The 16,833-nt window shown below is 48.4% G+C and overlaps 1 protein-coding gene across 1 annotated transcript in view; it reads left to right on the forward strand.

Annotated features, from left to right (window-relative positions):
- Nucleotides 1–16,833, forward strand: part of SGSH (N-sulfoglucosamine sulfohydrolase) — a 205,879-nt gene that overhangs the window by 165,275 nt on the left and 23,771 nt on the right. The window contains exons 5-6 of the mRNA XM_069655196.1: nt 14,163–14,319; nt 14,534–14,615. Coding sequence (XP_069511297.1) covers nt 14,163–14,319; nt 14,534–14,615 — 239 coding nt within the window. The remainder of the gene's footprint in view (nt 1–14,162; nt 14,320–14,533; nt 14,616–16,833) is intronic.

Below are 16,833 nucleotides of genomic sequence, written 5' to 3' on the forward strand. Positions count from 1 at the left end.
GAGTTTATTAATCTTTATTTACCCATTTTATAGTGACATTTGTACCCCTAGAGCTATAGGACTAACCTGCCACCTTTTGCCCTGATTTACCTTTGACCCATACCATTCACACCAGTGAATAAAGTGCTGGAGTACTGGAAGCCTATGTGTAATTGTAGGAAAAGGAGAGCATGTGTGTGTGTGTGGGCTTCAGGAATTTCTAATCGTATGTTATGTTCAACAACATTTATATAGTACATCACTGCTACGTAAATGGCCTCTGGGTGTGGACGGATTACTGGTGGATTAGCTGCTGGCTCCCCTACATGACAGTCACTATAGGGATGTTTGATTTAATAATTTTGCCTCAAAACGTAGTTTGAGGCAATTAATCTTCTTCCTTTTGTGGTGTTGCCAATGGGGGGTCTTGCAACTTAACACCTTTGTGCATGAGTTGAAGCCAGCTGTCTCAGATGAGGAGTTGGCTGTTGTGTGGAGCATAAAGTGTTAAGAGTGTGTTTAGTGGAAACAGGAAAGCAGATTCATTGTAGGTGTAATTGTGGGGCTGCTTACGCAGAAGTTCTTGAGTGGAACAGCTTTGTTGCATATCGGTGTGCGCTAGGCGAGGTGTGTGTGCGATAAGAGGAAATACAGAGTGGTTGTTGTCTAGAGTGTTGTTTTGAGGGGTGATCTGGTTAGGGTATGTGGTGGGAAGCGCATGAAGGTCTATTTTATTTCTTTGTTTAGAGAGCGGACCTAGCTTGAGATCAGTGGAGCACTGTATAGAGTGTGGGTAGACAGCATTTGGACAAGCATCTTTTAACAGTAGCAAAGTACTGTGAGGTCTGCATGTCGGAATGTGTGTCCATTTGAATTAGTCCTTGGTCAGTTGTTGAAAGAGCCAGGTTTTCAGAGATTTGCAACATTGGAGAATTGTGGGGGCATTCCGAGCCGACACTGCGATAGAGTTCCAGAAGGTGGGTGCATGACTAGAGAATGATTGTTTGCAGGTTCTCTCTTTGAGGACGAGTTGTGATTCAAGCCAGTTGGTTGATTTGCTGTGCAAGGAGCGTGTGCTATGTGGCACTCTAGCCACCAGGTACAGTGGTTTGCTACTCGTGACTGCTTTGTAGAGGATACATGCAATCTTGAACAGTATCCTGGCTTGGAGTGGAAGCCAATGTGGATTGTGTAGGATGTGGGTGGTACAGTCAAATTTCTGTGTTCCTGTAATAATACGTGGTGCCCTGTCAAGAGAGCATTTCCCTATCTTGTGCGCAAGACCACCAGGGCCTGCACTATTGTCTGGAAGTCTTGCGGTGGGATGAAGGGTTTCATTTTTTTCGATGGGTAGAGATTCTGAGCTAGGCTATTTGGGCCTTCTTGGCTATGTGTTTCTGGAAGGACAGGTTGTTTTCAATGGTGAAGTCTATGGAGTCTGCTGTGTCTGAGAGTTGTGTATCAAATCCTTCTTGGCACATATCATTGAGCCATTGTTGGACAAGTTGTTTTTTAGCGAGCGGACCAATGAGAACGAATTCAGTTTTGGATGGGTTTAGTTTGAGGTAGGTGGTCGACTTCCAGTTCTGGATGATGGATAGGTAATCGCGGAGGCAAATTATGTATCATCTGCGCATTGGTGGGTGGCTATATTGGGACATTTGAGGAGAGTGCCCAGAGGCTCCATGTGAAAGTTAAAAAGGATTGGTAAGAAGATGGAGCTTTGGGGGACTTCACAGGAGATCCAGAGTCGGTTGAGTTCAATCTGTCCAATGAGTGCATCTGGACAGCCTAGTGTCTGCCTGAGAGGTAGTAGGTAATCCAATTCAGGACAGTGCCAGAGAATCCCATCCCGACAAGCAAGGAGGGAGAGAAAGATGCAGTGGTCGACAGTGTCGAATGCAGCTGAGAGGTTGAGGACAAGGAGGCATGAGTCACCCTTTTCTATGATTTGGAGGGCATGATCCACCACCTGGATGGTGGCTGTGTAATGTTACACTTGGGGCAGAACCCTGACTGATAGTAATTTAGGAGGTGGAGTTGATTGATTCTGGTCAGTAGTTGTGAAGCAACTCGTTTTTTCAGGATTTTATCAATAAACAGGAGGTTCATAATGTGCCTGTAGTTGCCAAGGTCTTCTGGATCCAGTGTTGTTTTCTTTCAAAAGAAGTTGCATGAGACCAGTCTTGAGAGTGTTCGGGAATGACCCTTTTGTGTGGGAGGCATTGATGATGCTGAGGAGCGCATTAAGCGCTGGGCCTGTCAATTGTTTAATAATGGAGGCTGGGATTTTATCATCAGAGTACGAAGTTGATTTGACGGTGGCAATCATTTTTAGGATATCCGGGGGAGAGAGAGGAGAGAATTTGGTCCAGAGGGGCACTGTGCGTGCCGGGGTGCAGGAGATGCAAATGCTGTGAGAGGGTGATTCGGCACATTTTTCCAGAGTTGCAAGTACCTTGGGGTCGGGTGAGGGTTTGGTAGAATGCTTTACTACATCAAAGAGGGCTTTGCTCCTGTTACAGGCTGCCGCAACGGTGGTGGAGTAGTAAGCAGCTTTGGCCTCAGTAATCGGAAACCTACGGTTTGCGTGGAGAGATTTGAGGTTGGTGAGATCTCCCGGTTTATGGTTTTTGCACCACCATTTCTTTAGGGCATTGATTGAGGGTTTGTTGGAGGCTAGCTCGGGGGTGTAACATGGGGCGGATGGTTTGGTCTTAGCCTGGCTGGATTTTAGGGGGTGGATTTTAGGGGGGCATGAGTGTCCACCAGTTTCATAGCAGAGTTCCTGAATGATTCCAGTAAGCCTGAGGTGTTCCCTGTGGTCGGTAAATCTGCACATTTTTCTTCTAGCTCATTGACTGGGAAGGTTTTGAATGAGCAGCGTTCAGTGAGGAAGCGTTTATCCTGACCTTTTTGGGCTGTAGTCGGGTCAGTGACTGATAATGGAACGGTGGTGTGATGAGACTAGTCAATTGGTATAGGGTCTGCACAGGTGATGCAGGGGGATGATGTGAAGACTAAGTCTAGGGTGTTGCCTTTGTGGTGCGTGGGGGAGAGCACAATTTGCTTAAGGTCCATGGAAGTGGTCAGTGTGAAAAGCATGCTTTGAGCCTTGATTGTTAGCCTGGGGCTCGGGGACGTTAAAATCCCTGAGAGAAACATTATTAGAATATGCTAATTTGGCAGAGGCGAGTAGGTTGCAGATAGCCTCAATAAAAGTCAATCCTGTGAGGTGATCTATAGATGAGGTGGAACGTGATGGATTCCTTGTGCGATAGAGGGATGATGGAGCATGCCCAATTGCTCTTGTGGATCATTGCCACTCCGTCTCCTGCCCTTCCTGGCCGGTCAGCACGTTGATGCTGTAGCCTTGATGGGTAGGAGGATGTCAAAAACATGGGAGTAGATGGGGGGGGTAAACCATGTTTCAGTGATGAATAGGGCATGAAGGATGTTGTATGAGATGAGGTCAAAGCCACTCTGAATGCCCACTCTCCATAAACTCAATTCACTATATCCTGAATGCTTCCTTTGCGCGCGCGCGCACACACACACACACACACACCCCCCCCCCTGTTCACATGCCGTACAACATCCCTGATGCCCTGTTCGTCACCGAAGCTGTATCAAGAATAAAATTGCAAAAGCACATTGTAGAAAAAGTGAACCATTCGGAGAATTTCTAGTGGACAGAGATGCAACAAGTAACTGGCCACAATAAATAATATTCTGATGTTTGTTAATCTGCTTAGAATCACATGCTGTGCATAGGTCCGACATCCAGTGGTCACTGCGGAGTATTGCATTTTGTTTTTCGTAGTCGAAAAGGGGACGTCGACAAGGCGTGTCTGTAACACTATCCCTATAGTGACGTGCGTTGTACCCACATTCCCTCAGATTGTTTTTTTCCGCCAAGCTACTGGTCGCCTTTATGCGGAGCTCCTCGAGAGACATTGCCAAATAGTTTCTTCTACCTTTGGTCGTTTGTTATCAATATCAATAACGTAGATTTCTCCGCCGAGCAAGATCTTCGACGGAAGGACGAGCGGAGAGGATCCTTCGGCGCTGCTGAACGCGTGGCCTGGCCTCGCTGGCCATACACAGTAGGGAGAGTGGGGTTGTGTGGTCTATCTTTCACTTTAAGAATGCCTTTCTCTTTCCCCTCCCTCTCTTTTGAGGTCGTAGTCGCACTTCTTGCCCTCAGCTATGGAGAGGACGCCATTTAGGTTTTGCCCGCTTTGCAAGGGTAAATATACCTGGAAGGATAAGCACAAACGGTGCAACCGTTGCTTACCCCTCGATCACCAGGAGGACGGCTGTGCGGCCTGTAAATTACTAAAGCCCAAAACTCTAAAAGACCGCAGAGTCAAAAGGTGGGCGGCCTACGCCATGTCTAGGCCTGACTCCTCGCTCGCTGCCGCCGCCGAATGTGATGAGGACAGTGACTACACGGCCCCCGTAACGGAGGTTGTAGACCTCTCAAAGGAGTGTTCACGCTCCTCGTCGTCCGTCCCCAGCCCCGACAAGCCCGGCTCATGGCCAGCTTATGGGGATGAACACCCCGGCGACAAGGACGCACACGGAAAAACACCAAAGCACATACCCCCGGCACGCATTCGTCGAAGACGAAGGCAGCCGTAGCGCCAACGGGGACGCCGGGCCCACCGGCGTCTTCCGCCGCCCGTAAGGGTCGTCAACCCTCGCCATCACCACCTCCAAGACAGGCGACTGGGCATTCGAAAGATTAGGGCGCTAACACCAAAACCTCCGGCGACGCGCATCTTAAGAGCGATCACGTTGCCAGCAAGGACTCGACGAGCAAGGACTCGACGTTACAGAGCGCTCACGTTGCCAGCAAGGACTCGACGAGCAAGGACTCGACGTTACATAGCGCGACGGCGACCGATCCCTCGGAAGAGAGAATGATCGCCGAAAGCCTCGCGCGCATATCATCTAAGGACGGCCAGAGACGTACGGCGAGTGAGACGCCGAAAATCACGCACAAGGCCAAAGATACACCGAAAGCGCCGGAAAACAGATCTGGCCAGTTCCCGCCGCCGACGGAAGGCCATAGCCACCGAGAAGGCTTCTCAGAAGGTGAAGGCACACTTCGACGTTATGGGACAGAACCAAACAACTACAGGAGGAGGAAACTCCTTTTTCATTCCCAGTCCGTCCTGGCCGACCTCAGTGGACCTTTGAAAGGTTCCAGACCTGTATGGATAAACTAGACAGGTTCATGTCCACTAACTTAGGTGAGGAGGGATTCCAGGAGGACACAGGCGAGGGCGACCCAAATCCCTGGCAGTCACCAGCTAGGTCTACAGACACAGGCAGTAGCAGTATAGTCATCAGGTCTACTGAAACTACACCAGCCAGGAACCATTCACCATTTGATGATCAACCCAACTTCATTGCACTGCTGAAGAAGGCAGCAGCACATTTTGAACTTGAAACTGGGGAGGTCACCCCAGACACCGATTTTGTGGAGAGGATTATCAAAGAAAAAACCCCCACTAGCCAAACTATCCCCATCCTCGCCTCAGTTAAGAGACGTATTACCCCTTCTCTGTCCACTCCTGCACTGGTGAGAGGGGTCAATCCGAGGATTGAGAAACTGTTCTCTCCCTCTAAATCAGACCCATTATATATTAAGGGTCACTCAATCCCGCACTCCCTGGTCGTGACCAACACCAGGAAAAGGGCCGGAGTCCCACTATCTACCAGCGAGGCACCCCCACATAAAGAGAGGAAGAAGCTTTATGCCCTAGCCAAGAGAATCACCACCTCTGTAGCATTCTCTACCAGAATTGCCAATAATAACACACTATTGGCAAGCTACGCTGATGCTCAATGGGGAAAGCTTAAACAGGACATTGAAGAAGCTCCCGAACCCCTAAGAACTCGTTTGCTGGCTACAGTTAACGAGGGCTCTCTGGTCAACCAAAGCATCGTCAAGAATACCCTCGATGCAGCAGAGACGGCTGGCCGCACTTTGGTACAAGGAATTTTGCTGAAGCGTCACGTCTGGCTTCGCAATTCCGGTTTTAAGGCAGAAACACAAGCATCCCTTATTAATAAGCCCATAGAGGAGTCCTACCTCTTTGGGAAAGCAGTTGATGATGCGCTGGAGAACGCGAAGAAAGAATTTGACACAATAAAGACCTTAGACCAAATTTCAAAACCCCCTAACAGGCAGGGATTTGGTAATAAGCGCTTTTTTCGTGGCCAACGCCAGCAACAAAACCAACAACAACAGTATTCTGCCAGCAACTACCAAGGAAATAGCGGCCAGTACAATCAGAGGGGTCAACGCCGTGGCAAAGGGAGAGGCCGGGGTTCCACCCCCAGAGGCTCCCAAGCCACCAACACCACCAAGTGACGTGAAGATTCGCGTCCCCTCCCATGCAACGTCGTTCGGGGGCCGGTTAACATCCTTTCTTCCAGCATGGGAGGGAATAACATCAGACCGCTGGGTGCTTTCCACCGTAGCCCGCGGCTACTGTATAGAGTTCAACAGTTCCCCAACATACAGACCCCCGAGGGGACGCCGCATGACCCCAGGACACCTTGCCATCCTTCTCCAAGAAGTGGACCAACTGCTGGAAAAAGGAGCCATAGAGGTTGTGCCTCTATCTCAGGTAACGGAAGGTATTTATTCAGTGTACTTCCTTGTACCCAAAAAAGATCTAACCATGCGCCCTGTATTAGATCTGCGCCCAGCGAACAAGTTTGTCAAACCCCAAAGTTTCGTATGGTGACCTTACAGGAGGTGATCCCACTGCTATCACAGGGAGATTACATGACGACACTGGACATGAAAGATGCATACTTTCAGATTTTAATGCTGCCAGCGCACAGAAAATACCTCAGGTTCATGATAGAGGGCAAACACTACCAGTTCAGAGTGCTACCCTTCGGCATAGCATCTGCTCCAAGGGTATTCACGAAGGTACTGGCAGTGGCAGTGGCCCACCTGCGCAGGTTATCCATCCCAGTATAACCTTACCTCGACGACTGGCTCATAACAGGGGACTCTTACGAGACATGTTTCTCAAACACCCAAAAGACTGTAGACCTTTTGTTCCAGCTGGGCTTCTCCATCAACGAGAAGAAGTCCAGCTTAGACCCCACCCAAGTCAAACAATTCCTAGGGGCTCTAATTCGAACAAAGGATGGCCTCGTCTTCCCCTCCAATGAGAGGGTCCAAAACATGCTGTTTCAGATCCCCCAATATGTGGCAGGTCGAGAAGTGACGGTGCGCAAAACGATGTGCTTGCTAGGAATGATGGCGTTGTGTATTTATTTGGTACCTCACACGCGCCTGCGCATGCGCCCAATGCAAGAGTGGCTCAACAGCCAGTGGTGTCAGGCCAGCGGACAATGGGACGATCTAGTGGTGGTCTCGCAGGCCTTGTTTCTCTCGCTACGGTGGTGGACAAAGGAAAACCTGATAATAGGGAAACCTTTTGCCACACCCGCGGTGGAGGCCACTCTAACCACAGACGCATCCCTCACAGGATGGGGGGCTCGCCTATCCCATCAGACTGCTCACGGAGTGTGGACTCCGAGCGTAGCATCCAAGCACATAAACCTACTGGAGCTACTGGCGGTGTTCAAAGCACTAAAAGTCTTCCAAGAACACCTACAAGGGAAGACAGTGATGGTCCTTACAGACAGCACCACAGCCATGTACTACATCAACAAGCAGGGGGGCACCCACTCTCCAGGACTGTCCAAGCTGTCCCAGAATATATGGAAGTGGGCTCTCAGACACACCATGTTCCTACTGTCACAACACGTACCAGGGGAACTCAGTCTGCTAGCAGACGAACTCAGCAGACACTTCCCCCTGCCCGAAGAGTACGGATGGCGATTGCACGAAGACATCGTCTTAGACGTCTTCACGCAATGGGGATTCCCCGAAATAGACCTGTTCACAACTCTGGAGAACTCACAATGCCAAAGTTACGCCTCCAGGTACCCCCAGAATCAGTCTAAGGGGAACTGGCTGTCGATTCAATGGTCAGGGAAATTTGTTTACGCTTTTCCCCGACTGCCCTTCTCAACAAAGTTGTGCACAAGATGCACCAGGAACAAGTTACCATGATACTAGTGGCCCTGATGTGGGCCCGGCAGCCATGGTTCGCTCACTTGATGGAGATGTCTCTATCTCCCCCAGTGAAACTTCCCTGCCCGCACAACATGCTGTCACAGAACAAGGGCAGGACACTACATCCATGCCCTCAGTCCATGAACTTAGCAGCCTGGCTCCTGAGATCATAGAATTTGGACATCTACAACTCCCGCAGAGATGTATGGACATCCTCAGGGAAGCCAGAAAACCTAATACTCGCCACTGCTATTCTAGCAAGTGGAGAAGATTTGTCATCTGGTGAAGAGGAAAGAGCATCAACCCGGTTGGCTGCTCTCCCACACATATTGTTCTGTACCTGACTCATTTATTGGATTCAGGTCTAGTGTTCAATTCCATTAAAGTCCACCTGGAGGCACTTTCTGCATACACCACTTCCCAACTTAAAGTGTCGTGGTGGAAGATCCCAGTTATCAAGGCCTTCATGGAGGGGGTAAAGAGAATACACCCTCCGATAGCTAACCCAGCTCCCGGATGGGACTTAAATGTGTTTAACCAGGTTGCGTATGTTGTTTTTTCTCTCTCTGGAGAATTGCGCCGCTTGCGCAGCCAATCTTCCTGCGGGGGAGGGGTGTAAAGAAGATGGCTGCCACCATAGGGAAAAGGGACAAAGTCCCTTTTCCATTTCAGCTGGGAGACGGGAGGAGCAGGTAAGTGGGAGGGAAGGAGTGGGTGGGGAAGGGGTTGGGGTTGTACTAGGGGGGTTAGGAAGGTGGGGAGTTAACAGGGAGATGCTCCCAGTTGCCTCCTCACATAAAAAAAATTGCGCCACCTAGCGAAATGAGGCTGGAACAGTGGGCAGAGAATGTGTATTCTCGATTGCTGTTCCAGCCACTTGATAGGCTAAACTGTTTCCACTGGGTGCAAATCCCAAATACTGCTTACGTCTGGTTTTGAAATAGGCTTTGTTGGATAGGGCTGTTGCTATGTTGCGGACTATCGCCCATTGAGTATGACTTTTTGGTTGTGCCTGGTCTAGGATTTGTTGCCGGTGGTGGGCCTGGGTGGTCTATTTCCTACCTGGTCCTGGACATGTAGAGGTGATTGTGGGAGTGGGAAGCGGATCCAAGGCTGGCCGGACTGATCTCTGTTCTCTTTTACTTTCCCACAGACCTTTCTTCCTCTATGTGGCGTTCCATGATCCTCACCGCTGCGGTCATTCTCAGCCTCAGTATGGGGAATACTGTGAGAAGTTTGGGAATGGTGAGAGCGGTATGGGCTGGATACCGGACTGGAAACCTCAGTATTACACACCAGAGCAGGTCCAGGTAGGTCCCGAAAAGTTGTGCACAAGATGCACCAGGAACAAGTTACCATGATACTAGTGGCCCCGATGTGGGCCCGGCAGCCATGGTTCGCTCACTTGATGGAGATGTCTCTATCTCCCCCAGTGAAACTTCCCTGCCCACACAACATGCTGTCACAGAACAAGGGCAGGACACTACATCCATGCCCTCAGTCCATGAATTTAGCAGCCTGGCTCCTGAGATAATAGAATTTGGACATCTACAACTCCCGCAGAGATGTATGGACATCCTCAGGGAAGCCAGAAAACCTAATACTCGCCACTGCTATTCTAGCAAGTGGAGAAGATTTGTCATCTGGTGAAGAGGAAAGAGCATCAACCCGGTTGGCTGCTCTCCCACACATATTGTTCTGTACCTGACTCATTTATTGGATTCAGGTCTAGTGTTCAATTCCATTAAAGTCCACCTGGAGGCACTTTCTGCATACACCACTTCCCAACTTAAAGTGTCGTGGTGGAAGATCCCAGTTATCAAGGCCTTCATGGAGGGGGTAAAGAGAATACACCCTCCGATAGCTAACCCAGCTCCCGGATGGGACTTAAATGTGGTACTTACCAGACTCATGGGCTCGCCATTTGAACCCATGCACAAGGCAACTCTTAAGGACCTCACTCTTAAGACTGCTTTTCTAATAGCTATGACCTCCATTAGGAGAGTAAGTGAACTACAGGCTCTTTCTGTTCTAGACCCCTTCGTAACAGTTCACAAAGATAAGGTGGTTCTACGCACACACCCAAGGTTTGCACCGAAATTCATCTCGAAGTTCCATGTAAACCAGTCTATAGAACTACCAACGTTCTTTCAAAACCCTTCCAACTTGGGAGAAAAAAGTCTGCATACACTGGATGTACACAGAGCTGTCATGTTCTACATGGAAAGAACCAGGCCACTGAGAAAGACTAATCAGTTCTTTGTCTCAGTGGCAGCAGGAAGAGAAGGAGATGCAGTCTCAAAGTCCACTATATCTAGATGGATTGTTCAATGCATCACTCTGTTACACTCTTGCTAAGAGAGAACTACCCTTCAAGCCAAGGGTAGCTCGAGGCACTGGGGCATCCATAGCATTCATTGCAAATGTTCCCCTTGAGTCCATCTGCAAAGCGGCTACCTGGAGTTCTGTGCACACCTTTACAAAACACTACTGTCTAGATGCACACTCTAGATCTGACTCCCAGGTGGGACAGGCAGTATTAATACATCTTTTCTCCACTGTTCCTTCTCATAACCCACCGCCAACTCCGGGTACTGCTCGCTAGTCTATGCACAGCATGTGATTCTAAGCAGATTAACAAATATCAGAAGACAATGCATTACTTACCGTAAAAGCATTTCTGATGGTTGTATCTGCTTAGATTCACATGCGCCCACCCTTCCTCCCCGCTCGGATAGAAGGAACATAGACATCTTTCTACATCTCTCTCTTTTCTGTACTCACTCATGTATAGAAGGCTCCCTCAGGGCAGAAAAAATACAAACAGAGGGACCTCAACATGTGAGGGATTGTGGGTACAACGCACGTCACTATAGGGATAGTGTTACAGACACGCCTTGTCGACGTCCCCTTTTCGACTACGAAAAACAAAATGCAATACTCCGCAGTGATCACTGGATGTCGGACCTATGCACAGCATGTGAATCTAAGCAGATACAACCATCAGAAATGCTTTTACGGTAAGTAATGCTTTGTCATTCAGAGTCCGGAACCTCCAGACATTGAATAGCACAGCTATTTTTTGATGTTGGCAGTAGAATTTAATTTTATGTCAGGGGTCTGCAAACTTCTGCTTTGCAAATGTATTGGAATACGACTCCCATGATCCCTCACAAGTGACTATGCTGGCTAGTACTGATGGGAGTTGTAGTCCAAAATATATGGCATTCAGACCCCTGTTTTCGGGAGTTCAAAAGTAATTTCCACAAAAACATATTTCAACTTAAAAAACAATATATTTTTGTGATCCACACATCTTTACACCTAATAATTGATGCAAATTAAAAAACGCCTCTTTCTTAAATGTCTACTTCCTCAGCAGTAATAATATTAAAGCTCCTTGTAGTATTTCTCTTCTTGCACCAAGGATCAGAACGAATCTGTTCTGATCAGTGCCGTGGAGCTGTGTGGGTGGAAGCAAGGGGCTGGCTTCTTATGTGTCCGTTGTTCACTTTTTTATTCGGCAGTAGTATTTTACTCCTTATTTTTTTATGGGTGTATTTGAGGGAGTAAAAGCGACTGCTACGCTACTTATCTGCCAGGCTGGAGACTCTGCTACACGCACACTCAGGTCGATTGAACTCCTATCCCTGCAACTGTGATCACTGGCCCACGTATGTAGCGCTTGGCCTGCGCTCTACTCACCTGTCCGTAATATAATGTAGAGCGCCTGGGGATGGAGAACTTGGCCAACACCTAGGCACGTATAGAAAAGATGGTTGCGGGTCCCTCACGCCTGCCTGCCAACACCTTGCATGTCACTTGAGTGACTCGGGACATGTGTGGAGGGGAATGCAGGCACAGAAATGCAAGGGTAGAAAGATAGCTCTGGGAGTTGGGTGATCGTGTCTGAGGTCCGTGTGCAACCTGCAGGTTTCATGTTGATGTCCCAGAAGGACCGGCCTTCCATTCATAAATTGAGTACCATCGCATTGGATACTCGTAGCATCTGTGGTTGTATTAGTCGCACAGTTTTTATCGACTGGTGTAAACCCTATAGATTATATTCCCTAAAAATAGGCAAATACTCCCAAATAAAAATACAGTGTAAAAATACTCCCAACAAAAAATAGGAAATGGACACATATGGTGCCAGTCACTCACACCACTCTATGGATATGTTTGGGCCAGTAGTACATGTAGTGCCACAGGAACAAACAACTATTATTACTGCCTGCTCTGAGGAGGTGAACCGGGATATTAAAGGTGCATGAATAACTCGGAGGAAAGAAATAATTATTATAATAACATTTCTGTTAGAAATTCTGTTTACTTAAATCTTTACTCCCTTATAAAATACTCTGACTGGGAATGCTGTTTTACTCCCTAAAAAAATCACTTTACTAACAAATTTAAAAAATAGAGAGTACAATACTTCCACATCAAAATCTTATCTGGAGTACTGGGTGTAATCTTAACTTTTAAAACATCACTTGTGCATACTATATATTCATATATGAGATAGATCATGATATATTATTGTTCCCATCTAATTAATGGAAATGGAAGCGTTAGCATAAACACGACTAGGTCCCTTTTTTCCTATGAGTCAACAACAATATATTCAATGTCAGAAAGAAAAAATGTCCTTTCTTTGATTCATGATTTTGACTCCATGCACTCTATACAGTTGGTTGCCTTGTGTTAAAACACTACACTGTGTTTCTTTGCACACATTGCACATTTAGGCAAACCACCAATGACTATGTATTTATATGTTTTGTCTGCTAATTTTCTTTAAGCATTTACTACCTTTATTTTATGCATTTGTTAAACAAGTTGAATGTGTTTTGATGTATATGTACACAAAAAACTAAAAAGTATTAAGTATTATGTTAAACTGAACGCAGAAAATTTCCTCTGCACCTACTAACACTGGCTAAATAAAAAGCTACAGTGTAACCTTTAAGGGCTTATCTGCTCGTCTTCTTGATTACGTATGAGAGTTAGCTTCATGAAATGGCTTCTGTCATACCAAGCATATATATATATAGAATAACTCAGCCTTTACAAAAATGTATATGTAAAGTGACCAAAAGTAAGTGGTAGGACGCCATCCCTTTTGTTTCAAGTAAACACGAACTGCAGCATTTGCCTCAAACTTGTTGAAACACCATTGCACAAAATGCATTTGTGGAATTTTGTCACACGCATTTTTTTTGAGGGCTACAAAGTAGTGCACATTTGGCAAATTCCTTCCCAATTGTGGGACTTTTGCAAAGTGCAGATTATGGCTTTCACCCCAGTAGTCGGGGGCGGCCAAGGCTTCTAACGGCCCGCCAGGCCGAGCCAAGGTAGGCCGAAGCGAAGGGAAGGTCTTCAGTGAGGACTGTGGGCTGTTACTGGCCATGGCTGCCCCCACTGCGGGGGTGAAAGCCATTTGCACCCGGGGTTTAACCAGGTTGCGTATGTTGTTTTTTCTCTCTCTGGAGATTTGCGCCGCTTGCACAGCCAATCTTCCTGCAGGGGAGGGGTGTAAAGAAGATGGCTGCCACCATAGGGAAAAGGGACAAAGTCCCTTTTCCATTTCAGCTGGGAGACGGGAGGAACAGGCAAGTGGGAGGGAAGGAGTGGGTGGGGAAGGGGTTGGGGTTGTACTAGGGGGGGTAGGAAGGTGGGGAGTTAACAGGGAGATGCTCCCAGTTGCCTCCTCACATAAAAAAAATTGCGCCACCTAGCGAAATGAGGCTGGAACAGTGGGCAGAGAATGTGTATTCTCGATTGCTGTTCCAGCCACTTGAAAGGCTAAACTGTTTCCACTGGGTGCAAATCCCAAATACTGCTTACGTCTGGTTTTGAAATAGGCTTTGTTGGATAGGGCTGTTGCTATGTTGCGGACTATCGCCCATTGAGTATGACTTTTTGGTTGTGCCTGGTCTAGGATTTGTTGCCGGTGGTGGGCCTGGGTGGTCTATTTCCTTCCTGGACATGTAGAGGTGATTGTGGGAGTGGGAAGCGGATCCAAGGCTGGCCTGACTGATCTCTGTTCTCTTTTCCTTTCCCACAGACCTTTCTTCCTCTATGTGGCGTTCCATGATCCTCACCGCTGCGGTCATTCTCAGCCTCAGTATGGGGAATTCTGTGAGAAGTTTGGGAATGGTGAGAGCGGTATGGGCTGGATACCGGACTGGAAACCTCAGTATTACACACCAGAGCAGGTCCAGGTAGGTCCCGAGAAGATTAGAGTACAGGCATGCACACTGCACAGCGGCTATGTGGGATTCTGCAAAGAGGCGGTGCCCCACAAACCGGCAGTGGCACTACTACAAGTCCCCAATCCTAAAAGCAGGGGGATACCCATGTCCCTCCCCCCACCCCATCCAAGCACTACCTGTTGATGTTCCGCTGTTTACATCTTCTTTTCTTTGATGGTTTCAGGTTCCTTACTTTATCCAAGACACCCCTGCGGCCCGCGCTGACCTTGCGGCTCAGTACACCACCATCGGCCGAATGGATCAGGGTAAGATTTTGTTCAAGTCCACCATGGGGCAGGTGTGGGGGAACCACTCTACTGTGCTTATGCAAGTGTGCTTGACGGCAGCTGACTCGTACAGTCATATGCTAGGTCTGGAAAAGGTGCGTCGCTAAGCTAATGTCAGGACTGTCAGGACTCGGGGCTAGCTAGCATTTTGGTTGTAACCCCTGAGCTTCTATCTGGGTCTACAACCAAAAGACCCGGGGCTATACCCCCCCCCCCCCCCCCAGCAACGCCTCTGCTGGAGGGCCTTGGAGGGGGGGGGGACTGTGCAGGCAGATAATATTAATAATTTATTTAGTGCTACATTTCTCCCCCTTCTAAGCTCTGTAATGATAGTTGTCCTTATCTCCCAATTTAATGGTACAGAATGTATCCACCTCGGAAGGATGAAGGGCTGTGCCTGCCCTCGCCGGGATTTGAATTTGTGGCCTGCTTGTTGAACTCGTCTGAAGCATACTTCGGTGAGCGCTTAACTCACTGAGATACTCTACTGCTGTGATGGCGTCATGGCGCATGTGCGAGTGTAGGTCCGCTCCTCGATGGAGGGTACATGTGCAAGCATATCTCCTCTACACCGCTGGCGGTGAACACGAAAGACGTCTGTACTCCGTTCAGCAACGACGTGCAATTGTAGCATTTGGTCTCTGTACGCATGCATAAGTACCGTTCGCTCTAAGGAGGTTGTGCAAACTTCGGTTTCTTGCTCCATAGGTTGCGCATATGCAAACGGATGGTCTCTACCCATTGACCTTTTATTGGTCTTGACAAAGAAAGTGCATAAGGAAACATCACTCTGTCAAACAATGCACATGTTTTAGTTGGTGAGATAGCTCAGCGGGCTAAACGCTCGCTACTGCGATATGAGCGTGATCTGCAGGTCGCAGGTTTGAATCCCGGCAAGGCCAACTCAGCCTTTCATCCTTCCGAGGTCGATAAATGGGTACCGACTTCGGATGGGTGATATTGTATGTAAATATATTCTCGGCAAAGCGCTTTGACAGAAGCGCTATAAAAATAACACACCATCATCATTATCGTCAGCTGCAGGTCAACTTTCATAATTCTGCTGCCTGACTGCGCTGAACGGGAAATCACAGTTTAATTGACATTGTCATGTGTAATTATGACAATGTCACAATATTGTGGCTTTTGTACAGGAACCAAAAAAGTTTCACATCCACTTCCTGAGAGCGAGCTTCTTGCAACATGCAGCAATAGGTCAGCTTTTCTGGCACTGCCGTCAGCTGGGAGCTTCCCCTCCTGTAGTAATGTACGTTTCGGTTGGTGTCTCTGGCATGTATTCGGCACACCGCTGCGATTTGCTTGATCTCTGGCAGAGCTGAGGAAGTGTGGGATGGGTTAGGATGGTGGGAAGAGCGGGAAAAGGAAAGATTGCTTTACTGTTGTGTTGGTCAGTGCAGATCGAAGAATCCTGGCTCTGCACCTACATGGTCCTTGTTGAGGACTTGGAGGCCTGTGTATCCAGAAGGTTGCCTTGCGCGTGGTGTTGGTATGTACGTTGTTGTAGATGTACCTCTTGGATTGATGTCTGCATGGAGGGATTTTAAAATGGCTGCTCATGTGACGTAGTTGGTCTGCATATGTTGTGCTTGAGTGTGGGGGATGAAAGTGTTCGCCTTAGTTGGTTAGTGGGCAATTTATAGTGAACCTCCAATGTTTTGAGGGCAAGGCCGTAGTCTGCCACAATTGTCAAGCACCAGCGCATTACTTGTGAACTATCCACCTGAACCTGTTTTGACTAGATGAGGGTCTCCCAGACACCTGGGTAGACCTCTGTGGGGTGTTCCTGTGTGTTTCAAAATGTGTCTGGCTTGATAGGTTGGCTGCCAAATATTTGAATGCTGCAGTTTTGAATTGGTGGGAAGGGTGACCCCTGCCCTTGTGTGTGTGCCCATAATTAGCAATTCGGGAGGACCCAGGCTGTTGCAAGTTGTGAGCTTACTTGGAAGCCTGCTGGAGGGATGGCTGCTCCTGAGCACCCTGTGCTCTGCTGGCCTGGCTGGGCCATGTCCTGTTGCGGATGCCCCTCTGTCGGCTGGAAGCCTGCCGGAGGGATGGGCTGCTCCTGAGCACCCTGTGCTCTGCTGGCCTGGCTGGGCCATGTCCTGTTGCGGATGCCTCTCTGTCGGCTGGAAGCCTGCCGGGGGATGGCTGCTCCTGAGCACCCTGTGCTCTGCTG

Source organism: Ambystoma mexicanum, chromosome 3q, assembly GCF_040938575.1.
Source record: "Ambystoma mexicanum isolate Mex_15411 chromosome 3q, UKY_AmexF1_1, whole genome shotgun sequence".
NCBI lineage: Eukaryota > Metazoa > Chordata > Amphibia > Caudata > Ambystomatidae > Ambystoma > Ambystoma mexicanum.